At 41.8% G+C, this 26932-nt stretch overlaps 1 protein-coding gene across 1 annotated transcript in view; it reads left to right on the forward strand.

Moving 5' to 3' along the window:
- Positions 1 to 26932, forward strand: part of gpc5a (glypican 5a) — a 134658-nt gene that overhangs the window by 5611 nt on the left and 102115 nt on the right. The window contains exons 3-6 of the mRNA XM_010735489.3: positions 23846 to 24306; positions 24400 to 24633; positions 25408 to 25550; positions 25694 to 25819. Of these exons, the coding sequence (XP_010733791.2) occupies positions 23846 to 24306; positions 24400 to 24633; positions 25408 to 25550; positions 25694 to 25819 (964 nt within the window). The remainder of the gene's footprint in view (positions 1 to 23845; positions 24307 to 24399; positions 24634 to 25407; positions 25551 to 25693; positions 25820 to 26932) is intronic.

Below are 26932 nucleotides of genomic sequence, written 5' to 3' on the forward strand. Positions count from 1 at the left end.
CCTAGGGAGAGTGTATGGGGATCGAGTCAAATGAAGAAACATGTCGTTCAGTGCAACAATGTGCCTCGCTGATGGCTTTTTAATAGTTTTTGGACACCAATGGAGGACTTTGGCACAGAAGACTGAGTTAAATCAAGCTTTGGCTGCACAGACAATACGTGTTAGCAGGATGAGTTCATTGCTGGGTTTGGTCTTTCTGGCAGTAAGAAAAATGGAATCACCTGCTTTATCCTTTAATATAGCCTTAAACCCTCGTAACAATCTAGGATCTGGCAGGTTTGTTCACACAGGAAAGGCTGCAGGAGCTGCTAGCTGTTCCTCACAAAGTGAGCAGCGCTCACATGGTTTCATCTGTGGAATGGCAGCCAGTGTGCGCTCCTGCCAAACCAAACAGAGTTCCCTGTCAACATCGCCTCTCATCAGTCAACAAACATTGGCGGCTGCTTGCAACATCCAGGCTGCATAATACAAGTGGCAACAGACGCTCAGCAATTTAAGTCTCATATTGGAGTCACAGCAGCGCTATAACTGCTCCGAATATTACATTTATTAAGCCATTATGTCGTGTTCCCAAGGTGTTTTTGTGATTTATTTAAACACAGTCCAAAGTCGGGCTGCAGCTGCATAGTTTTGTTATCACTGATGATCATTTCTTTTGATTTATTCGAGAGTTGTTTGGTGTCTAAAATTTCAGGAAATGGAGAAAAAAACGAGCTTCAAAGTTTCCCAAAGCCAAAGTTGACACATTCAGTTTGCACGTTTAGTCCAAAAACTCCCCACAAAGAAGCTGGAGCCAGATGTTTAATATTTTTTGCTTGAATGATTTTGCTTTTGGTTTTATGTTGATTGGCTAATTGTTTAAAGGTGCCCTGTGGGCTTTTTCTTCTAAACAAACAAAATTCATGTTTACATTCAGTTTTTCATCAAAACACATTGTGTGTATCCTCGAGGTCTAATAAACATGCGGAATGCATTTCCTTTCTCCATAAAACATTGGCAATGCTGATTTTTCATATTTTTAGTTACTGAGTTGGTCACATCCACGTTTGCTTGCCTTGCGTCTTCTTCTTAGCTGATTTTTGACATGTTGCTGCATTACTGCCACCAACTGTTGATCAGGGGAATACCATGTGAAACGCATGCATGATACAAACAAAACGGGGACCCATTTGTAATAAAACGTTTCTCCACAGTGCTCCTAGTGGTCAAAATATCCACAGGACACCTTTTTAAAAGGTCCAGAATGTAACATTTAAGGGGATCTACAGGTAGAAATAAAATATGATAACCATAACTCTGTTTTTGTTTGTATATGTTAACCTGAAAACAAGAATCGTTATGATTTTATTACCCTTAAATTAACTTTTTGCATCTATGGAAAGGTGTCAGCTATGTTCATCTGCAATGTTTCTACATACCAGAATGGACAAATGGACTAGATAGGACCTTTTCTGCATTTTCACAGCCACTGTAGTTTAACCTTCATGCTTGGAATGGGAGGATGAGGCGAGTGGTATTCAGTTGGCTGCAATCTTCAAACTTCACCACTAGATGCCCCCAAATCTTACACACTGTACCTTTTTTAACTGAGTAATCCCTTCAGGTGTAATTATAACACCTTCCTTTGAGAGTTATAGGTTGCGTCACATCACATATATAATCACTGTGTCATAGTTGGTAAAAGTGAAAAAAATAAAACGTGTAGTACAAACTAAACTCTTGTTCTCCACCTGCTCAATATTGTTTGTCTTGCTCTTAGAAGTAAATCTGCACTGATGAAAGCTGATACTTGTTCAAATGTTGAGGCAGACTTTTCGACTCAGACTACAATATCTGTTTACACACACACACACACACACACACACACACACACACACACACACACACACACACACACACACACACACACACACACACACACACACACACACACACATACCATAGACACAACCAGACAGAGAGAGCCACCCACGTGGCATTGTTCTATTTGGCCGTAGAGATTTTAAGAGCCTTTGTCACATGGAGAAAACAGTGTCTGTGGCACCATATGTATGGGAAGCACGGAGGGACAGAAATGTCTGGCAGGTTCTCAGATCTTAACAGAGTGGGATGAAAAAAAAGAAGACATAAAAGAAACACAAGTCAAGCATTTAATCCGCCTTTCCTATCTCGGCAGTGTTCAGCGATGCTGAATTAACACGAGTGAATTGTTTGTTATTCATCTTGAGTGACTGTGAGTTTTGTTTTGGGTGTTTTTTCAGATGATAATAGAAGTGGAAAAATTGCCAACAACAACTTTATGGATCGTCTTGAAAATTTGAATAAAACTTTACATTGCTGTGTTGTTGTTCTGCATCAACGTAAACATGTTTGTGGTGTGGAGCACAGGAAGAAAATAGACAGGAGGTGGGTGGGTTGTGCAGAAAAACAAGTCCTTCAGTTTTCGTCTCCGAATGATTGGCAGGATGCACTGTAATTTGAGAGACAACAGAGAACAAGAGAGTAGAATGCATTACAACCACAGACAGGAAGAAGGACGAGTTAAAAGGGGCCAGGCTAATGTGGTCATTTGTTTTGTGCAAAGCCTTCAATTAGACATCTTTATATGATGCAGCTGAAGGGAGAGGGGGATGAAGAAATTAGAGGAATGCAGATGGATAACAGTCTGAAACACTCAGGAGACACAGAAATAACACCAAGCAATAAAAGGCTATTTAAAATGTTTTTCCTGGGGGATTTGATGCTCATGTTTTTGTGCGTGTAATGGGCAGTTTAAAAAAAAAAAAAAAATCTTCAAGGGCGTCTTTATGGAAAAAGCTTTCATACTTTAACATAATGAGCAACACAAATAAGCAAAACCGAGTGTTAAAGCTGTTTAATTATGAGTCAAGCTCCAAAGCGCAGCACATGCCGCAGCAAATGGTTCATTAGAATTTTCTCCTTTCTTCAGAAAAATGTGCCTCAACATTTCAATATCTCGTCCTTAAATGAACTGAAAGTCATTTCACAGCCAAAAGATAGCCGGGCAACCGAGGCGGAAAAAAAATAGAAGGAATAAAGGCTGAGTTGATGGCATACTGTCAAGCAGACGGCCTTTTGAGTTTTCCAGCACATCACTTATTTTTTTTTCCCCCCTCTCCTCTCTCACTCCCGGTCTGTCAGTAAGTCCCCCAGGATTGCATGTTTTCATTCACCGGTTGTGAGGTTCCTGAATGTCGTCCACACAATGCACAAATATGCAGCCTGCAGAGCTGGGCTTCAGGGGAGATCTTTTTTCATCCTGCGCAGGTTTGTCTTACATCCATGGCAACCAACCTGTGCAATCCCAGCGCCCCGCGAGGCTGGAGTCAAATAAAACTGCGAGACAGAACCCACTATGAATCAGCTGTTAAGATGCCTGAGAGAGTGTCTGAGGAGAGGATGTTCAAATCATAGTTCACCACATCAGAGGAATGCCGTCCTTTGGGACGAGCTTTGATTGGAGTGAATTTGCAAAGTAGTGTATTGCTGACTTTTGCTTTATGATGTAAGAAGGGAAGGATTTCATTAAAACCTGCTCAGACTAGGTGTTTCCCTCTGCCTCCAGTCTTTATGCTAAGCTAAGCTAAACTAACCACCTGCTGGCTCTAGTAGAGTGTTTTATCTTCTCTTTTAACTCTTGACAAGAAAGCAAATAAGTGTATTAATGAACATTTTGGCCTATTCCTTCATAAGAGGTAATGTCTACTTGTGCTCTTTTGCGGGCTCATTTCCTGGCTAATCTAAAGGCTGGATGTTAAAAGTAAAAAGAAAGCAAAATATCCCACAATTCATTTCAAAGCCTCCACAAATATTACACGAACATTTGATGAGTGATCTGAGGCCGTCTGTGGCATGAAATGTTGTGTGCCCATTAACACTCTGTGGCTTGTGGTTCTTCCTTCCAGTCAATGTGTCATTTTGGTTTCTAGCCTGGGAAGAAAAAACAGTCCCAGTCAATACGAGACACAGGAATCCAGCAGACACACTTACTCAGCCTCGGCTTTTTTATTTGCCCCGCATGCTTCTAATTGTGAGCTACTGTTCTGTCAGGAGCAGAAGTGGTGCTGATGGATGAAAGATCAAACATCCGGGACTGTCAGGACGGCCGAAAACTGGCCCGTTGTGCTCGGAACTTGCCTTTTACGCTCGTAAATGTTAATTGTGTTTTTGTTTACCAGCTTTTTAAGGATCCTCTGCCCATCGTTTACTCACTGAATTGAAAAAGGAACATAGCTGAGTGGCAGTGGCCCCACAGCTTGACTGAGTGGAGACCACAATCAGCCATCAAATTGGAACAACTCACTCTGTGCCAAACAAGGAGGTCTCAGTAGGTGGCGAGTAAAGTTGTTTTGATTGCTGCTGATTAGACAGATGATGTTTTAAAGGTTTTTGAAGCAGAGTTTCCATTTCAGTGCATAAATTCAGGTTGTGTAAGCCCAGTAAAGTACACACTCAGCTGGCTAACGCCCATACCACGAAGCCACCACAACATCCTGGGTTTGAATCCTATAAAACATATTTTTGATTTGATTTAAAAGTCAGAAGAAGGAAAAAGAAATCATGCAACTGTCAGCAACTTCAGCTCTGATCTCCAAATATTCTGGCTTTTGAGGGACGTCCAGCGACATTACGACACTGAAATAAGTTTGAGTTTTATCTGTGGTGAGTGTTACTGCGAAGAAATGACAGTTCAATTTTGTGCAACCCAGGAATCAATAGCTGCACCCTGTGATCAAGCTAGAAGTTATGTGTCACATTCAAACCATGTATGTCAACTTTTCACAAGCTTAGAAAAACAGCTCCTTTTTCAACTAATCCAGTGTGTTTATACATGGTTTATAGAGCTCCCAGAGTAGAAGAATGGTTCTCGTTGGACAGCCACATGTTCCTTGTTTTCACATCTGAATGAACTTTTGATAGCTGCCTGTAGCCGGCAACACTGTTTTGTGTGACTTAAAGGACTAAAAGCATTAATTGGGCTCATTATTTATCTCACCAGTGAAACTATTTTTGTTAATTAACAAACTGTTTGACTCTCTGATGTACTGTGCTTTGGCTTATGCTCAAACTTGCACATGTTGTGTGTTGTTAAAATCCTGATAAGAGTCTAAAAGTCTTGTTTGAAGCCCCAAGAGGCAAGGCTAGATTACCAGTTGGGCAAAAGCGGGCCAAGTGGCCAGCTGCCACAGTGCCAAGTCTGTGTGTTGTGTAATTGTCTTGAGAAGCAGCCTGTGACAAAATTTCATATACTGTGTGTGTGTGGGGTATATGTTGTGTTGATAATGATATATATTATATATATATATATGATATATATATATCTAAAGCGTGATGAAATTTGACATTTTTTTTTTTTTTTTTTTTTTTCTTCAGTCAGACAAACCCACTGCCAGTCAGGGAAGACAACACATTTTTAGTGGGCTAATCTGGCCCTGACTACAGGTCATGCAACTAAACAACTGACATGACCACCAAGCTCCTGCTAATAATGAAAAACATTGACAACGTCATTTCGCTGATACTTTTAGATTTAGCACGTCCAGCTTTGGTAGTGCTAGGAGAGGATGTACTCTCTGAAGAGCTGGATCTTCAGGAGGTTTTTTAAAGGTAGAGAGGGATGCCCCTGCTCTGGTAGGAACTGGTAGCACGTTCCACAAATTGGAAACAACAGACAAGTTTGGATTGCGCGAGTGTACGGGGGGCAGAGCCAGGCGTCATTCATTGGTGAAGTTCAACGGTCGTAAGGTAACATTTCGTTGGGGATACTCTCTGTAAACTGTTATTGAGAGTTTTGTTGCAATGGCAGTATCATCTGGTTGGTCGATGATATTTTAATGTAGTCTATAATTAACATATTATTAATTCTTTAAATGAAATGGTCCATGTGGAATGTTCATGGTGAAAGCTCTGGCCTTTTTACTAATGATGTAAAAGATGTTTCAGATTTAGAGAATTTCCGCTGTTGAGTAATCGAGAAACGCACTACTTCTTGGGTGTTTACTTTTAACATTGCAGTGTGATGATAATCAGGACACCCTACAGGAGATTTCAGACAAGAAGTTGTTCTAAAAGCAGTACTGCAGCAGCCACCACACTTACCTAACCGCTCCTTTGCAATCCACATTTCTCTGAGAATTTCAAGTTCAAAACAGTAATTTCTTACCAAGGAGAGATATTGTGCTCCGACCAGCCCCGTGCAGCACTGCATCACTGACTACAGTAACATAGTGTTCTCTTCCAGTAAACTTTCTATGTTGGTCACAAATTGGCTGCTCGCCTCAGTCAGGGAAAATATGCAGCTTTTTATAGGACTCTGCATTTTAGGATCTTTTGTCTTGAAAATGAGCATTCCTCATGTTAAATTCTCCACGAGAAACACCAGGCTGTCTCACAGAGAAGGCCGGTTGTTGTTTTATCATGTCAAGAATTGTGTTGTGAATAAACACCTCATGCTACAATAGAAAAAGTGTGACATGAAAGACATCAGTTTTAGATGTTGGGAGTGAGCAGCATAGAAAACATGCAGTTGCTGTTAAAATGCCTGGAGGTAATCCACAGAATACCATCTGAGTGACACATTTCTAGATAGTTAAAGCTTTTTTAGCCACGTTTGCAGAATGGCTGCAGGGATGGTAATGTCTGTCTTTTGGTTATTTGATCCACCACTTTGGTCCAGACTGAAATATCTCAACAACTGTTGGATGGTTTGCCATGAGATTTAGTGCAGACATTCATGAATGATGACAAGGAATCCTTCTCACTTTGGTGATTTCTGATTTTCCTCTAGCGCACCCAACAGGTCAGACTTTTACTCATCCTGTGAAATGTCACTGGATGAACTGGCACAACATTTTAAACAGATATTTTTGTCCCCCCAGATGATGAATGATTTTGTTGATCCCCTGACTTTTCCTTCAGAGCCACGGGTTGCCTTTGTGGTTTTAATTGAAATGTATCTGCAGTGTTTTGATGGATTGCTGTGAAAGTCAGGAGGGACATTCTTTTCCTCTTCAGGATGAACTGAAATAACTTTGGTAATGCCTGAAATTTGTATTAAGTGCCATCATCAGGTCAATATTTCCACTTGTCCAATACTTTGGCTTATGTCCACCTGCAAGAAATAATGACGTTCTTAAAAGCCTCAACTCAAAAGTTTACTGATGGTATCACAGTTTAGTCCACCTGGATAGTGCCTGCTTTCAGTAATATTTCAGGCTGACTGTGGATGGTTATGATCGTGGGCTTGGCCACTGCAACATGATGTTGGGTTGCATTTCTCCAAAAGTTGAATCTGGCTCAGCTTCTCTGGCTGCAGGTCGCTGGATTTATTTATTTATTTTTTTGGACCCCCCCTACGCCCGCATTATCGCAGCCAAAACACACTACCCCCACCCAAATGAATGGAAAAACCTGCATTTCTGACACAGCGCTGGATTTGGTCTGAATCTGGCCTTAGTCTTGCTTCTCTGTAGCAAACCGTCCTTCTATGAAGAATACTCTTTCTTTTTTTTTTTCTCATCGATGAAAAGCTTTGAATGTATCTGGCTTGTGTGGGAAATGAAAGATGGGAAGGCTTACACTGAAGTGAGAACACTGGTTCAATAGTAACCAACCATGCAGTCTTTGCAAGATGACTGTGATGAATACTTGCATAAATTGAATATATTGAGTGGTGGTTGGAGTTGTTTGAAGATTTCATTGGTTGATTCTCACAGCTGGTCTTCAAATCCGTTCTAACCTGCTCTCTCCTCCTTTGTGTTGGGACCTTTCATTTATCAGACTTTTTGTCCACCGGGTCTACAGCCTTGCCTTCTTTGTTGTCACTCCTACGAGAGGAGTGTGTATGTGTATGTGTGTGTGTGCCAGCCATTGCAGGGGCCTCTCCTCGAGATTTTTCACAGAATTTGGGCTTGGCTTTGTGATTCAAGGCTGGACAGTTGATCCAGGGGAGGACAGAGAGTGAAAAAGAATGCGACGAAGAAGAATGAGCGACTGACGGAGAGAAAGTTGGGAGGATGCCAGATTCTATTGAAAGTCTTTGCACAGCGTTTGAAGTCAGAGGATGAGGATTTAGAGGGAAGCAGGATTATTCAGAGTCAATACCCCTCAACAATCCAGGCGTTTGGGCTGCTGCAAAGAAACAACGTAGTCTGACCAACCACGGCTGTTCTTCTCTCTGCTTGCCTAATCCTGTTACTAGGGCTGCACAATTAATCGAATATTAATCGTGATCATGATTTTGGCTCACCACAATTAAATGAACATGATTGACTGTGATATTTCTGTTTAAAATGTCTGCTCTGCTCATAGGAAACTTCGCTGCATGTCAAATCAAGCGCTTCTTAAACTCCCAACCAGTTGATCGAGATGTTTTGGCTTCGCTTCTGAGAGAGCTTTTATGCCGCTGTGCATGCAGCCTGCGGCAGCCTGTGCAGGAGTTTCCTGGATGCTGCAGTCATGGGTAGAATAGTAATATACAATGGGGTGCAAAGGGCAAAACGGGACTCAAATGCCAGAAGTGAAAGCTAGGATCATCTTCTGTTGGTTGGAAGTGTTTGGGATTTAGGGCAAGTGATGTTAAACAAAGACCAAGCAAAGATTGCATAAGATGCAAAGCAACACCTGGAAAAAAAAAGACATCACAAACTGCTGTTTGATGAATTTCACAAGGCCAAGAAGAATAACACTGCTAATCCTGCATCACTGAATCCCCATCAATGCAAACATCTGTAACAGCGACACTGTACAGTGCACCACCACATCTTATAGAAAGATTTGTACTTTAGCAGGAATTTAGCACAACCATAGATGGTATAAAATATGGACATGGTCTCTGTGACGACACACAAGTTTCTGAAGAACCGTTCCACTCAGGTCATCGGCGTCTTGACAGCCTACCTCTACCGCCCTCTGGCTATTTATAAAATGAGCAAAGACGTGGAGCATGGTTGAAGCTGAGGTGGGCCGAATGAACCCTAATATAATTTGAACAGGTAAGTTTTGTATAAATTCACAATACACTTTGAATTCTATCCAAACCTTCCATCTGCATTGTTATAGCCAATACGCTAGGGTCACACAGGAGGCTGAAGCACCGCAAATCTCCCAAAAGCTTCATGGCTGGCTTGCAACCTGCAGCAATAGTTTTGCCATCTGTTCAATTTTTCCACACGCCATGATCAAATCTGGCATGAAAACACACTTTGGGCCAATGAAAATCATGAAAAAACCCTTAAATGCTGCAACAGCACAGGTTTAGAGAGGTGACCACACTGACAAGAACAATGCAAGAATCAGGAATAATTCAGGGACTGGAATTTTGACACAGAAACCAAATGGAGACAGATTAGGCTCCTGGCTGTTGGCTTGCAGTCCATTAGAGGAAATTTATACTAATGACACGTTCAGCACAGATAAAAAAAACAAAAAACACTTTCAGTCGCTTTTGACAGATAGAACTCCTGCTTCATCTGCATAACTGTTTAGAAAACAATTCCATTCATATCATTCCTCATTTCTCGGAGTAATGTGCTTTGTTGAAAGTAGATCTAGTCGACATTCAAAAAGTTCTTCTGCAGTCTTTAGTTACAAACACCTGCATGGCACAGAAAACTAAACAGAAGACAGTTCAGTTTGAGGTTTAACCACAAGACCACGAGCCGACAGCTGCAAAGTTCCTTCAACAAGTCAAACTCTTATAAAGCAGCATTTCTGGGACTCTAAACATTTTTTTAAATGCAAGTTGATCCTTAAAGCCTTTGAGAGTAAACACTAAGTAAACACTAAAATAAGGTGGAGAATTGAGTAGAATCAAAGTGGTGAAATCAGAAATATCCTACTAGAAATCCCTCCTCCTCTGTTACACTGTCCTCCTGCGGGAAAATGCTTTATTATACTTCAATTACTCCCAGTAACCAAGTGCAGGCTGCTCTGGTTTAACTTGTGTTTCTAAGAGTTGCACATGTTGCGATCAGTGATCGGCCCAAAAACTCCTGATCAGAGCACTTAACCACAGAGTATTAACCATCAGGTATTAAGCCAAGTATAGTGTAGTATACATAATATTTTATATTTGAAAATGTATAAAAGGAAATCTGGGGGACTTTTTGCCATGTCATCACCATTCATACATTTACAACTACTGTGTTATGATAATTGTTCACGGGATCACAAACTTCTTCACAGATCCAGCCAGATGTGCATTTCTGTTCCCAATGTGCACCAGGCTGATGTATTTATCTATTAAATATACAACATTTTCTTTAGGGGAGCAAGCCTCTAAAAGTTCTGGTCCACCCTCCACAGTTTCACAAAATCCTGTAGGAAACACTGTGTCAATAAATGTGCCTGTACATTGCCTCCAGATAGCTTGAGCCATTCTTAATTTCAAATGTTTGTCACTGTTAAGAGCTGTCAGCCGTCGGTGCCCTCTTTCACACGCACTCCAAGAAAGTGGTTGTGGCTGTCTGTGAGGAGACGTCAGTCAAACCTGTAGTAAAATTTGACTTCCTAAACCACAAAGAGTTCATCTACAGAACACTTACTGAGAAGGCTCTGAGGCGTGGGCCTCACCCAAAGAGACATTTGCTACATGTTAGCTACCTAGGCAGGATATATACTGTCTGGTCTTGGCCTTGACTTGGTCTCGGTTTAGCTGGTCTTGACTACAACACTGCTACAACGTTTAAGAATTTCTTGAATGACTTAATGTTTTTATGTGAACATGTTTTCATTCCCGACGTGTTTCTGTGCTGTGTCATTCTTTCACATTGTTATTTTACTTTTGTCTTTTTAACGACAGAAACCCAAGACACGGAAATTGCTGAGTTATATTGTCTTTTTCCATAAATAACTTTTTAATATCCAGCATCCTCATCCGACACTCCCCGAGAAACCCTTGAGAGCTTTTACAGTGTCAGACGTGAAGCTAATTGCTGACTCTCCATCATTCAGTGTGTGTGTGTGTGTGTGTGTGTGTGTGTGTGTGTGTGTACTGCTGCTCTGGAGCTCGGTTGACACACTTCTTCAAATCTTGAACCGCCGCTGTGTCCCAGAGGTGAACACTGGCGCTCACACACACTTGCCAACATGAATACACACTGGCTTTCTCTGTCTTAACATCTTGTCTCTTTCAAACACACACATTCTGCACACACTGCGCCGTAGCCACTCACTGCATAGAGATGAGCCCTAAAAATACACAACCCGAGTCAGCACTTTACATTGTTTGTCTCCTGTGTGCCCGTTTGAAATGGAGATTTATGGCTGCTGGCTGTTGTCTCAGGGCCATTTTTTAGATTAGATGATACAGCGCGCAAACAGGAACTGTATCTTTATGACACATTCACACCGTTTTTTTTCCCTTTTAAAGATTTACATAGTGTCGAGCTGTGTGTAGACCAGGGTAATATTCCAGTGTGATGTTTGTGCAGGAGAGCTGACTGTGCAGCTAAAAGATTTACAGCTGTTAGCAGTGTAGGACGACAGCGGAGACTGAGCTGACGCTCGCTGCTTTCCGCACAAACCATGTTACTTTGATTTGGTGGTATGTTAAGTGAACGGTTTGGGCCCATAATAGGCCCTTTTTCTGGAAGTAACCCTCAAGTTAAACCAAAAAAAAAAAATCTTTAAATAATTTAGATGCCCAGCTTCACGATAAACCAGACACAAATAAGTGCTGTGCTGCTACATCAGAACATCTGACTGAGGAAACTTACTTTATGTAATGGATACCAAGAGGAAACACGCCGCAAACACACCGCAGTTTTTGTGAAAACATCAGTGTGATTTATTTATTTTTTTTCACTATACGACTCTTGGTATGTTTCTTAGGATTGTGCGTCTCTGTTTCACTGTAGTTGTTTGGAGAAGAGAAATCACTTTTTCTGTCAGTCTGACGGAAGGAAGTATTTCCTGAGCAAGGAAGGAGTCTCCAGGGATTAGTCTGTAGTCGTCTGGGCGATGAAATCCTAAACACGGCAACACACAGCAACACACCAAGCCCACTGTCTGCTCCCACTCTCGCCTCTTCTCCTCCCCCTCCCTTCATCCTGTCCTTCTCCCCGACATGGCAGATATAATGGTATAATTGTTCTGCTTATCACTAGTATCCTGGCATGAGTGACAAATGAATGTTGTTTTTATAGCAGCGAGTCCAGTGTCTGGTGGCTGGTTCAGAACCGTTGATAAGATTCTGATTTGTCCCTATGGAAGTATCTGTTTTCTGTAGTTAGCTCAGATGGGGTTAACAAGGCAGTTTTTCCTCATCTCCACGATGACGTGATGGTCTTTACAAGCACGCGCCACAACAGGAGATACTTTTAAACAAGTTTAATCACTGCTTTCAGGCTCAGCCAAAACTGCATTAAAGAGTGAAGTGATTTTATTTGGTTTTATTCTGTCGTAAAACAGTGAACATCAGATGCTTTCAAGTATTCATTTATCATTTATTTATGGCCTTTGTCAAGCAAAAATGTCTTCGTACAGTTTCTGGTTTTAGCTACATAAATGTGATATTATGAGTGAAGGCTGAATGTATTTGTGTTTTGGATAGTTGATCAGACAAAATTAGTCATCTGAAGACGTCACCTTGGCTTCTGGAGAATTAAGATTTTTCAAAAAAATAAACGAGAAGTCAGTCGATGATGAAAATAATTAGCTATTAATTAATAATAGTTACTTGCAGCCCTAAAATCAATGAATCATCCTGGTCTGTACAAGTGAACAATAGAGAGACTGCTGTGTCCGTGTTCCACAGTTTACTAAATGAATAGTTCAAATCTTGTTCATCCTGAGTTTTATATGATGCATTCATCTCAGATCTTTACTTCTGTGAATCTGTCACTGTGAATGAGAATCCAGAGAACCAGGATCAGGATTTAAAGTTTACTCGATATATTCTCTGGAATAATAACTTTAAAAACCTACATTCTGTCTGGCACATAGTACTTTGAGCTCTTGTGTTTTAAAGGCTGCTTTGTAAATAAAGCTCATTATCCTGGTTAAGGTAACAGGAAGGGGGCAGAAAGATGCTCCCACCTGCAAAATGAAATGCTAAATGAAGCCGAGTTTTACATAATTGGGGCTAAGCTCTAAACTGGAAAATCTCATGACATCAGAAAAGAGCTGAAACAGCAGAACCATATTAAAAAAATCCCATAAAATGTCTTGAACTCATTGTTAATAACCCATGTATGAGCTGTGACAGAGGCTGTAATAGAAGCCCTGATATAAAAGCACTGCTGTTAAAACTTTTCTCTGACTTCACTGTTGGACAGACACGTCTGCTACCTTTCTTTAAGACGTCGGGTTTGTCTGAATGCCAGCGCACCACTACGCATCTATAAGTCATAAGAGGTTATTTTAATTAGAAGTTCATCAGTACGGTAATGGCTGCTTTTTTGTAGGCCAGTCAACGAGGTGAAATTACACAGCTTACCACTTTTAGACCCTTAAACATAATGTTCCATATCATCTTTTTTTTTTTTTATAAATCTAATGTAATTATCCAGGTCAATAGAGTAATCACTGGCATGCTGTGTCCATTAGGCGCTCTATTCAGGCTTATGACAGCCCTGTTGGCTCCTTCACCAGCATCTAACAGCTCCCTCAGGCCAGCCACAGGAAACCCTCAACAGCCTCACACAGAGCCACCTTTGAAAGCTAATGAAAGCTTTATTATGATATTATTATTTTCACTCTGGCTCTTAAAACTGTGGCAGCCCCGCTCTCTCTGTCCGTCTGTGTTTCACTCTCTGCGTGTGCGCGCAACATGTGTTAAACCTGATGTTCCTACATGTGCAGCATGTATGAAAGGATATTTGACCTATACACACGACGTGCACACACACACACACACACGCACGCACACTTACTTTCCTACAAGAAGCACTTGTGCCCCACTTTATTGACCCTCTCTGCTTCTTTTCCTGAACGGCATATTAAAGGCTATGTTCACAGCAGAGCTCTGTGCTCTTTGAAGTGTTCAAGAGCTGCAGCAGATCAAATATTGACTTTTAAGCCTTCTGCAGGAAAGAGAGAGCGGCAGAGAAAGAGAGAGGGGAGATGGGCAGAAAAAAAAGATACATGCATGGAAAGACAGACAGACAGACAGCGGTTGTAGTTCAGGTGGGTGTTGTTTCTCACAGAGGGGCTGAATGTGTCCTGGCTAAGTATGTGTTAGCCAGCTGTTAATGTATGTAGGGAGGGCTGTGTTTATTGACGTGCAGGAGGAAGCACACAGAGATAAGGCTGATGGTAAGCTGAGCCTGACTCCAGGCAAAATACATTTAAATGACTTACGGTCTTAATGTGCCTCTCCTCTCCTCTCTCTTTTTTTTCATTTCCTTTCCTTTTTTATCTCTCCTCTTCATCATTTTCTTTCCTCTCATTTCCTCCCTTTACTTCTTGTTTCCTTTCTTCTCCTCTTCTACACTCCTTTGCCTTTCTTTCATCTATTTTCCTCTCATCTCCTTTCATTTCCTTTTCCTTCCCCTCCCCTCCTCTTATCCTTTCATTTTCTCTCCTCCTTCTCTCTTTTTTATCTTTATTTTTTATCTCCTCTTGTCTTTCTTCTGTCTCCTTTGCCCCCCTTTCTTCCTTTCCTTTATTTTCCCTTCTTTCCCCTTCTCTCTTTCTTTACTCTTTTTCTTTTCTTTTACTTCCTTCTTTTCCTTTCCTCTCTTTCTCTTCTTGGTTTCTTCCTTTACTTTTTCCCTTTCCCCCTCCTCTCTTCCTTTCCTTTCCTTTCCTTTCCTTTCCTTTCCTTTCTTTTCCTTTCCTCTCCTCCCTTCATAGTTTTAACTTAATAAATCACACTCTGTCCCCCTCCGTTCCTCTGAGAAGCTCTGAGCCAGAACACACTTCTGTAACACCTCTGAGCAGGCGACTGTTTTCACTTTTAAAACAATGCCCCCTTTATGGGAACTGAAGACGGAAGGAAAAAGAAAACATCCCAGGGCTTTTAAACTTTTCTCAGGGATCTTTTCTCTGCCATCTGCAGGTCAGAGTGATCAGTCTTGACTGCTGTTGGCAAGTTTAAAGTTGAAAAAGAGGCAGATCGACAATCCAGGAGGTGGAAACTGTAGAGAAACATTTTGAGATGGGACAGATTGATATGGTCTTTGCCTCTTTATGCATCTCTGCCCCTCCTTGTGCAAACATGCTTACGCATGCCCTAACACACACACACACACACACACACACACACACACACACACACACACACACATGCATAAAAGAAGCAGTTCTCCTCTGTGGTTTGTTTGTAGATCACAGCAGCCAGGTACACTGAGCTCACCCACACACACTGAATAACACTTTGTGCTTCGCTTCAATCTCCTGCTAAATCAGGACAGTGTGACCGACTGTGTGTGTGTGTGTGTGTGTGTGTGTGTGTGTGTGTGTGTACGTACATTGAAGCTCTCTTGAGGCAAAGTCTGATGTGAAGTCCTATCTGTTTTCTTGATGCATTTTCTTGACTTTACATTCTTTGATTTGCTTTCCAAGCAGCCACTTTGCTTGTCTTCTACTAGATGTAGCAAGGTATGGTTGTCAGACACTTCCTCAGCTCGGTGTCGTGTGCTGTGATAACAGAGCACGCAAACTAGCACGCTTGTGTTCAAATTTGTCATGCCAGAAAAGCTAAAATAAGATTATTTAAAAGTCTTATCCGAACCCTGACAGTGCTGCATTCACTGGATTTTGGTAAGTGCTTTAATGGTGTAAACGTGCACTTCAGCTTCTTGCAGAGATTACAGGCAGGTTTATTTTTGCATTCTATATCCAGCAGCTTAAGAGTCTGTTAGTTTGTTAGCATAACTCGGTCAGAGCAGACCAGCTTCCAGTTTACAGCCTGAGAGCCAAGCAGGTCAGGTTTTAAAATAGACCTAATTTATTAGCAGCTAAATCTAAAGCAACACATTGAAATGGTGATTTGTAAAGAGGTAAAGCGAGAGGAAAGTCTTGATGTTAGGTAAAATAAAATAGCCGGCAAAGAAACTTGATGAACACGGTCAGGAGTCGAGAGCATGTGGTACCACTTTTGAGTTTGTAATTTCTGATATATTCCTTAATAATTTCCAAGACGTTTCCCAGAAATAACTGTAATTTGGTTTCAAATTTTTGGAAGAATGGAGACTGTGTTCATACACTTACAATTAAAGGTCCCATATTGTAGAAAGTCAGATTTCCATTTTTTAAAAATTATAAAGCAGGTCTCGGTGCTGTATGAATACTGTATCGAAATGCTCAATCCATGGAGACATACACATAGTCCGTAGCCCGAAACGACAGTTAAAGTTGTCAGGACTTCCATAAGGTTATGATGTCACAACTATACAATCACCGTCTTTAACCACACCCCTAACACTGCCCACCAGGATTCGCCATCTGAGTAAGCTACAATCCGTTACCTGGTTGTACGTCACTCAGAAATAAGTCGTTAGATGAAATGCAACATGCAGAATGCAGAGAGAAGCGTGAGAGAGTCAGTTCTGGTACCTTCTTATGGATATCTAAACTTCAAATAAAACACCAGAAAGTGTAAAATATGGGACCTTTAATTCATTCCAGTTATTTGCAGGCATAATTTAAAATTGCAGAACTTCTTCCTCTGGAAGCATTCTGCTCTATCTTAAAAAAAAGACAATGGAAATCTCTTAAATTGTTAATGTATCTACAACTGTGTGTTATTGTTGTTTGTTTTTGACCACTATGATGTGTGCTGCTGCCTTTCTTGGCCAGGTCACCCTTGTGAAAGAGGTCTTGATCTCAATGGGTTTTTTATCTGGTTAAATAAAGGTTATAAATAAAATAAATAGCTGAGACTCAGTTATCAGTCAGTGCTCTGCAGATCTGCTAAACATGTGAAAATGTAAAAAATGCGTATGTAATTCATCTTATGTAAACATTTACTTTAAAGGTAGCTGTTCTTTTTTCCCATGAAATCCATGTTTTCATTATAATTAGGACCAAATTATTTCTGGGAAACTTATCAGGAAATTATTAAGAAATAGTTCAGAAACCCTCTGATCTGTAAAAGAGGTTTTACCACGCCTGTGGCTCAGCACTGTATGGGGAAGACAATTCTTTAGTCAGTTTCTCTATCATTCATCTTTTTGAGCTTGACAACTATCAGCGTCAGACCTTTTCTGTTTTTTTTCCAGTCACCATAAACATTTGTGCAGAAGACATTGTCATCCAACTCCAACAACAAAGCATGCGGGTGCCTCTTTTCATCCTCTAATAAGCCACAACGAAGACATAGTTTTCTGTTGACTGCACTGTCCGTGCCACCCTGCGAGTCATCGACTTTCATTGTGTGTCTTTTGCTCCGTGATGAGCTGAACCCACAGAGCCACTGACTCATCCTCTCTAGATGGAGAATGGCCTTTTCTGCAGCCTATCAGATGTCACTGGGCTCCTCTGTTGTGGTCGCAGCCATTCAGAGAGGATGAATCACATTAATAAAAGCCATCTTTGCGTTGCTCAACAGCTCAGCTGAGGTCGGCTGGTGGCATTTCGAGTGCTCGAAACCTGGATACACGGGAAGCTTCAAACGAAGTGGCTGATATTGATGTGAACTGCGGTGGGTGTTTAGGGATGCACTGCAGTATTCACTGTGCCGGCCATGCTTCTGCTTGTTAAGAGTGTGTGTGTGTGTGAGAGGGAGAGAGCTGGAGCTTTTTGGTGTTTTGTTTGTTTTAAAAGGATCTTCAACTACAAAGACTCATCTTATTTCTCATCCGGCCGACTGATCCTTTTCCTCATTGACATGCCTGAATACAAACCCACATAAACAAAGAAGTAAGCAGAGACTGGCTGGTGCAGTATGTTAACAACGTCTTCACAAATGCCCGTTAAGCCTTTATATCAGCTAATCTTGTTGAAATTCTAGCACCACTTTTATCTTTTGGACTTGTAAATAATTCAGTTAAGCCAGTGTACTTTGTAAACCACATCTGAGGGCCATGTTACAGCGTTTTAACAATCATCCAAGACCCGCTTGCTCACTAAATTTGATGCTCACAAAAATCACAAATTCTCACTTGGCGGCACGGAAAGGTGTATCTGTGTGCATCTTGACCTTGATATCAAATAATGGTGTGTTTGTTTGATAGATCGTGGTTAGAATTACATTCATTTGTTGGTGTTTACTTGACACCCAGAACAAATCAGGGTGAACAAGCAAGTGTTAGATCCTCTGTAATATTTGAGCCTAAACAGGTGAGTTTACAGGAATGTGTAAATCTTCTCCTTTGGGTCTGTTGTCATGTTTTATATAATATATTTCATATTCATGGAGTGTACCTCAAGGTTTTAACCAAAGTATGAAATAATAATCCTGATTATTTGTCTGTGGTTCTGTGGATTTGGCCTGGAGATCGTCGTGGGCAGTAGTTTATCAGTTTTAACAGTCTGTTTTGCTCCTTCTCAACATCACACTCCTCTAATGTCCCACTTATTAAAATGAAGAATGTCTCCCTCTGCTGGTGAAAGCAACACTCTGCATTCAGTCCACATCCTCAACTGGCTGAAACAAAACCCGTGTTTGCACTAATTGTCTCGTATATTATGTCATATATTGTAGTTTCCATGGTGACAGGTAATCGTCTAATGTCTGATCTGTTTAATTTATGTCAATGTTGCCTCCCAAGCCAGCCATATTGAGAGAGAGAGAGAGAGAGAGAGGGAGAGAGGGAGAGAGAGAGAGAGAGAGAGAGAGAGAATATAATGAAGTGAAATAAAAATCTAGTGCCAACTGCCAGAAGCTCTGACCTTAAGTGTAACTCATCACTCGGTTAGCCACCCCTGTCACAGTTAACCAGATCATCCTACATTAAAGAAAATGAGAAGTGCAGCAATTATTGGAGAAAGGAAGAAAATGGGATCAAATTTAGAAGCCTTTTAGACATGGAGAAAAGCTCAGCTGCTGTGGAATTTAACTGAAGGGGCTTTGTCACTGATATAATAGCCAGTATGTCTGGATGATGGCCTGAGATTCCAAAGCTTTCAAACAATTGCTCATTTATCAAAATTTGTTTAACATGCCAGCAGTCGAGGGAGAAAAAAAACACGCGCAGGTTGATGGTTGGCATCTTGTAATGGCTTCTTATAATGACTCTAAATGATGCACAGATTCCTTAATGATAAACAGTTTGATGTTCATAAATATATGCAGAAATACATTTTCAGTGTGAAACTGAAGCCTGTGTGCGTCTATGCATTCTGTTCATATGCAAAAATTTTGAATAAGATATTATTATTATGTCACATTTGAAACACACTATACTGTCAGCTTTACATTATGTGTTCACGTTCCAAAATCGATGTTAGACTGTTTAGTCTAACTTTGTGTTCTTCCCTGTTTGTCTTGTCTTTATGCTGTTTTATTGCTCTTTGTCCTCATTGTGTGGAACAGCGGGACACCTGCTGGAAAACAATTTTTAAAGTGAGTCAGGCCCACAGCTGCTAAAGTTTTTTTTTTCACTGCTCTGCTGTTTCCCTGCTGAAAAAAATAAATAGACAAAAACTGAAATAATAGCTGCCCCCCCTCCCCTTAACACACACACACTCTTCACCGCCTCAACTTTTCACCCCACATTGAGCCTAATACCCACCACGAGTCCAGCTGCCAGTTAACTGAAGCCGAGCTGAGCCTCAGTAACAGTGTAAGAAGCCTCTCCACAGTGTAAAAGTGTTTTCTATCATGCTGGCTCAGCCTCTTCTCTGTGTTCCTCCCGCTGCCAGAAATGCAAACATGTCTGCTCTCTTCTTATCAGTCGGGTCATTGACACTCAGAACACACACAGGCAGAACAGGCACACTGTGGCATCCTCATTTAAAACAGATGGAAACTCACCCAGAGGTCCTCTCAAAAATCTTCAAAATGTTCCTGTATAAATATAAGGACCTAGAATATCACGCCGTCATCTGTTTTTGGTATCCTGAGGGAAGTGTCTGTCTCTCTAGCTGCTAAATGCTCCATTATGTTCACAAGCTGGTTATTAACTTTGTTTTCTCTGCTGTTTGGGAGCATACAGTGGGCTTAGCAGAGATTTTTAGGTGACAGTGGCTACTTGAAAACAAGTGTTATGAGAGGGGTAAGCGTAAATCAAACATTGCGGGCCGTAAAACCAAAACAAGGAGCTGAAAGACACTAAAATCCTCAACAGAGCTCTTTCAGAATGTCAGGTTGAATTTTTTTTTCGAGCCTCAAAAAGTTTAAAGATATCCCTTCTTTTCATTCACCTCCTTTTAACTCTGCAACACTGCGCTTTCTTTTTCCCCCCCTCTCTCCATGTGTTATTTCTGTCCTCAGGCTTGCCCAGAGGCCTGGCCCCTGGTCTCAGCCTCCAAGTGGGAAAAGCTGCTTCACACTCTGCCTTTGGTGCAAAATAATGTCATTAAAAGTACCCGGACAGCCTGTAACTTCTGTGTAGGTGTTCTACAGCAAACTTGTTTAGACAGCAGAATTACTGAACAGCTTATTATCCATGCCTTTTTAAGTTTGCCTTTATGGACCCTATCACAGGAAAACTGTTAAATGACTTGATGACAAGATTTACATCCTTGGAAGCTCAAGAAGAAGCCGTTGAGAGCGATAAAACACAGCGAAATTTGTTTACTACACAGATATTCGTTATATGGTTTGACAGGTGGGATTCATTAACTCTACAATCTAATCTGGTCCCCCCCCCCATATACCGAAGCACGAGCTGTAATCCCTGTGGGACCCTTCATAACTCTGCCTGCTCTGCTTCATACACCCGACGGCTGTAATAATCTCCACGAGCACATACTTCTCCCTCTGCTTGTCTGCGTGCCCTGTCTTCTGTCTGTTTCATTCACACACACACACACACACACACACACACACACACACACACACACACACACACACACACACACACACACACACACACACACTGCACTTTCACAGCTGCCACTCTTGTCTTTGCCATTCCTAACACATTCTCTGTCTGTTTTTCATGCTGTTCACTGACCGGAGTGCTTCTTTTCTCATCATGTAAACACACCTCTTTGTGTCTTGAGATCTTTTTAGACCCATCACGTCTGTGCAAGTCATTGAAGACCTGCGATCAGATTCTGGTACCTCTGTGTAGGCATGCAGGACCCCCTCTCTGCCCCCCCCCCCTCATGGTCGCCCTCTCCAGGGGGCTTTCGGTCAATCCTTCCACGTCTGTGCATATTTTACAGCTCTCGACCGTCTAAGCTACCATCACACTGGTAAACCCCCTCCTCCTCCTCCTCCTCCTCAGGCTCTCAGCTCCAGGCCTTCACCCTGACTATTACCTCACAACTCATGACAAGCACATGATGTGAGAATGGCCATGGCTCAGGTATTAACTGAGACAAAAAGTGAAAAAAAAAAAAGAGAGACAAAGGGATAAAGGCCAAGCCGGGGGAGCATTTTCTGTTGTGCTGAGGTTATTCTTTAAAGTATCAGTCAGATTTGACCCGTGTGTTACCTTTACACTGAAGAATCATCACAAACACAGTGGAGCACATGGATTTAAAATGGAAAAAAAGCTAGTTCCAGGTTGATGGTATTGTGCGTGACTCACTGTCAACATGTTAGATCAGAAGATATCAATATTACTCTTATAATATTATATATTATATATAAAGGTGGAGCCAGGAGATGCTTGGCTTAGTGTAGCACTATGCTATATTTTGTTTGTTCATCACACCCTGAGTGCAACCTGTTCTAACTTCCCTCCTCTGGGAGGTGCTACAGAGCACTGTAACACAAGCACAGTTTCTTCCCATAGGCCATCACTCTGAACAGTTAACACCAGACACACTCCCTGTGTCTCAAACATTCAGTGAATTATTAATTCTCACTGTTTAAATCAAGCTTTTGTTCTTTAAACATGTAAATATCATCACTCATCACAGTCTATGAATGCTGTTCATACTGTACTGTCATCTGTCATCCACCTTCCTCATGTACAGCAACATACTACATAAACCATATTTATTTCAGCATCCTTGGCACTGTTGTTTCTTATTCTGTCTACAAATGTTATTCTAATTTATAGATACAGTTTATAGGTCTACATATTTTATCTGTACATCGTAGTTTAATGTGTACCTGTCGTGCTTGTTGTCCTTATTTTTTAGCTGTATTTATGTGAGAGCAAACACCGGAGTCAAATTCCTTTTATGCGTACTCATACGTGGCCGATAAAAGTGATTCTGATTGTGATATTGAATAAAAAAATCAAAACAAGTTGACAGTTTTGCAGAAGGTTATATGCCTGTTTATTTCTTAGCTTGTCGCAATGACTACCTGGAGTCTTCATCACTGTGTGGTTGCCAGGCAGCCAGCTGAGACTCTAAGACAGGGGTCTCCAAACTACGGCCCGCGGGCCACATCCGGCCCGCCTAAACAATTGGAGTGGCCCCCTTAACGATCCCAAACAATCCCTCTAAACATGGCCTATTTTTCAAAATTGCATTTTCCTATTATAAAATATCCACACTTAATGATTAAGCTTGGCATTCTAATTAAAATCTACCTTATTTACAAACTATTTACAGTACTAGCTAATTTTCATCCCTTCACACAATGGTATATTCCGACATGACTTTGCTCGTGATCAACTTCCGTGCAGTCTGCCCGGGGGATTCAACTCGGCGGGTCAAGGACGGCCGCACGGTCCGGCAGGATCCACTCGGCTACAAATGTGTCTTTGCCACACTTGAACATATTTTTCTTCTCGTGCGACTGCTGGATGCCATAATGCTGCATTATCTGTTCACTTTCCTCAAACAACCGCGCCTGTAACACACACACATACACACACATGTGTGTAGAAACACATTCGTAAGCAAAGCTAGATACTGCTTACAGCGCTGGGTATGCTGCTGTGACAGACAAAAGCAACAGCATGATGTCTCTTGCCTCCTGATGCAGCGGCCTGAGCATTAGAATCTGTCAGACAGAAATATGTTCAAGAGTGGAGCTTAGCTGAATCTTTTTGATGTTTACTTTTCATGGTGATGAAAAAATCATGAGTGGGGAAAATCAAGCGCTGAGGATGGTGGATACATGTTTTTTGGTTGGAAGCGAGCGTCTCATTCGTGTAAAACACGAGGCGAGGAGTGAGGGAGGCTTGATGCCAGCTACGCCTGTGTTGAATGCAAATGGCACGGACATTATTATAATTACTTATTCTCTGAGGAAGTCATTTGTAAAGTATATGGAGGATCGGATGTTCTCCATCCCCGCCCGTCTCTCTTAACCTTTCTTTCCACCTCATTTCAGTCTCTTAACCTCTGCCTTGCTCCTTGCTGTCATGTTTCTCTTCCTATCTCCCTTCTCTGTTTTATCCACTCGTACTTGTTCTCACTCCAAGAACTCCCATGGCACCGGGAGTCTTTCTCTCCTCTCCTCACTGACATCACTCGTGCTGCTTTGGTGGAAGTGGTTGGTTTATTAAAACCCTGCTGCTCTGTTCGCATTATATCATAGTTGCTTCCATGGTGATGTTTTGTAACCACTTTCTTTTCCATTTGTCTTTGTCAGCGCAGCTTTTGATTACGGCAAATTACTTCCCCTGAAGCTCTGTAACGGAAATGTATTGTATACAGGCCCATTCATACAACTATACAGTAGTTTCAGCCTTTCGTGTTTCCAGTTGCATTTCTGGCTTTCATCAGTTAACAAGGGCAGCTTCACTTTAAAGTAAGGTAATGATGATAATGTGTTGAAATGTTCTGCAGCCTCTCTAATCTTTTATGTGTCAATCTTTATTTCTCCCCCTCTCTTTTCTCTCTCCTGCTGTCCACCCCACAGACACCTTTGAGGTCCTGATGAGGCAGGCGGAGAATCACACTAATGTCGTCTTCCAGGAGTCGTACCGCAACATGGCTGATCAGGCCATGGGCCCTGTGCGGGAACTCTTCACTGATATTGGTCTTTTCCTGCTCGGCTCTGAGCTTAACGTTGATGACTTGGTGCAGCGATTTTTTGATGCCCTCTTCCCACTGGTCTACAATCACCTCATTAACCCAGGCCTCAGCGACATATCGGCAGGGTACGCAGAGTGTGTGAGGCAGTCCAGCCGTGATGTAAGACCGTTCGGTGGGACGCCCAGCGTCCTGGCTGATCAGATCACTCGCTCTGGGGTCTCTGGTAAGCTTCTTCTTCAGGCCCTGCACCTCGGCATCGAGGTCATCAATACCACAGACCACTTACAGCTAAGCCGCGAGTGCAGACGGGCCCTGCTCAAAATGCACTACTGTCCTCACTGTCAGGTATGGATGCACGTCTCCAAAGTGAGTTTATCGATCTGAATTAATGAAGGCCTTTTTCCAGCATCACTGATCCCAAAGTAATTTCCTTCACAGGGCTTAACCCAGTCTAAGCCCTGCATGGGTTACTGCCTCAATGTGATGCGGGGCTGTTTGGCGAGCATGGCAGAGATTGACATCCACTGGAGGGAATTTGTTCGCTCGCTGGAGGGTCTGTCGGCACGGATGCACGGACCACAGGATTTGGAGCAAGTGCTTCTGGGGATTCACACTGTCCTTCACGATGCCGTCGGACAAGCTCAGAAAAATGGACCCCGCCTCTCGGCGCAGGTGAGATCGTCTTTGAGGGGGGAGTCAAGTTGTTTAGGATTGGGAGACACTGTGCTGGGGCCTGGTTGTAAATCTGAAATGCTTTATTCCTTATATGTTCTTCTCCTATTTACCCTGTCAGTCAGTCCTGGAGAGGTTTTTAAAAAAAGGTTTTTTTTATTCTAAATTACACTTCTGTTCCAGCTGTTGGCTCCATGTCAGATAGGTATGTGGTGTAGACACCAAAGCTAAATTGCTTGAAATTGCTCATACCACACAGGTTTATCAGACCAGAACAGGCTGAAACTCTCCAGAAATACATCCATGTGGGCAGCTCCAAGGCGGTCAAGAATTTCAGAGTTTAACTGGCAGGCAGAGAAGAATTCAGGCAAGAGGGAGAGTGTCAGCTTTGACTGAGGGTTAGTCCGTAAACAAAAAAGTAATCTATTAAAGCCCAACCATTAGGTAATAACATGTAAATGTCTGTCTGCATTTATGTTATTTGTTATTAAATTAATTGCTCAGGATGTTTCAGTGTCTTTCTTTGCCCTGATAAGGACACCACAGCTCCATCTTGTGGTCGTGCAGTGTCACGGCTTCTTTGTAGGGTGCACATGCTGCACGTTCAGAAATGGGAGATGACAGGCTTGGCTGCACTAATGGCCTTAGTATAAACAGCTGTCACTCTGCCGTCTAAAACAAGGCTTATTTCTCATGCACCAGTATAATGCAACAAGATTTTAAATGTTTCTCAGTGTTTAGACTTAAATTTGTGTCTGTCTCACTGGGTAATAGGTGCACAAACTGTGTGGCACACCGAACAGGAAGCCTGCACAGTCAGTCAGCATCCAACACAGCAGCAGCAGCAGCAGCAGAGAATCCATCCCTCTCAAAGCTCCCGTCAAGGTGTCAGGGGACTCGCTCGCTGTGAGGAGAAGGTAAGTGGGTGAAAAATGACAGATGTTTGAGTAGAAAGGAGTGTCATCTTCTGATTTGAGTTCATTAAATCTACAATTAATATGTAAAACACTTTGTTAAACAAGTTAATTATCTGTGTGCCTTCATGTGGCTGCTTTTACAGGGACTTTCTGAACAGTCTACGTCTCTACCGCACGTACTACGGTGGCCTGGCGGATCAGCTGTGTGTGAGCGAGCTGGCCCCAGGTGACGGGCTGTCTTGCTGGAATGGAACCGACATTGTAAAAAGGTTTGTTTTAAATAATACAAATGAGTGACAGATTCAATAAAACCAACATCAAGTTTTCTTCCTAAGGCAAGTAGCCACCGACGGCCTCCAGAGTGGCTCCGGTGCGTCGTTGCAAAGTCCCTGAAACTTTATTGTCAGGATGAACAGCACTCTGCTGAAAGATGTGTGGTGCCGAGCACATTCGAAATCCCCCGCAGATCCATTAGTGTGAGATCTGGTGACTTGGACAGCCATAGCAAATGATTTCCGTGTTTTTCTTCAGCGACTCCTCACGCTTTGTGTTGTTGAAGCATCTACATCTGTTATGTTTTCTCTTTTATTCCTTTTTTTTTTACTTTGATTTGTCTCCCATATGTTTACACAGACCTGTTGTCAATATTCTGAGATTCTTCTATTGCTACAAATTCATATCTCTGTGTCAACACACACAAACACACACACACACACACACACACACACACACACACACATACACACACACACACACACACACACACAGGTGATATATGCTACCTCTCCTATTTTAACCCTCGTTTCGACTGACTACAACTCCTCACATCTCTGAGGACATGGATGATTAATAAGAACTGCACTGGCTGGTGTAGTTGTATCACAGAGGTTAGCTTCAGTGAGGTAGCTGCTGTTCAATGTGTTTAGCTATCATTGTTTTCAGTTAAGGTAGCTGCACAGACTGATGAAATGTGAAGAGGAAATGAGAAATGTGGCGCAGGGGAAATAGATGATTGATTAAATATGTGCCAAAATAAACAGCAGAGAAGGAGTTAAAAAAAGTTAAATAATCCACGAGCTGGTGGTAAAGGAAAATAAATTCAAAGCATTTTGCTATTTTTTTTTTACCAACTGATCTTTTTACAGTTTTCTTTAAAATATTTATCAGTCTTATTTATTGATGTATTTCATGATATTTTTGACATGAGGGCTTCCCGACTTTAACCCCTGAAGGCTGCAGTCAATATTACATCTTTCTCACTTCACTCTGTATTATACCCAAGTTGAGGAGTACAGACGATCTTGCTTCTGTTTTGTTGGTGCAGTTACTTCACTGTGCAGGGAGGATGTATGTGCTGAGTTTGATATCGGAAATCTGTTTTC

Source organism: Larimichthys crocea, chromosome VIII (genome assembly GCF_000972845.2).
Source record: "Larimichthys crocea isolate SSNF chromosome VIII, L_crocea_2.0, whole genome shotgun sequence".
Taxonomy (NCBI): domain Eukaryota; kingdom Metazoa; phylum Chordata; class Actinopteri; family Sciaenidae; genus Larimichthys; species Larimichthys crocea.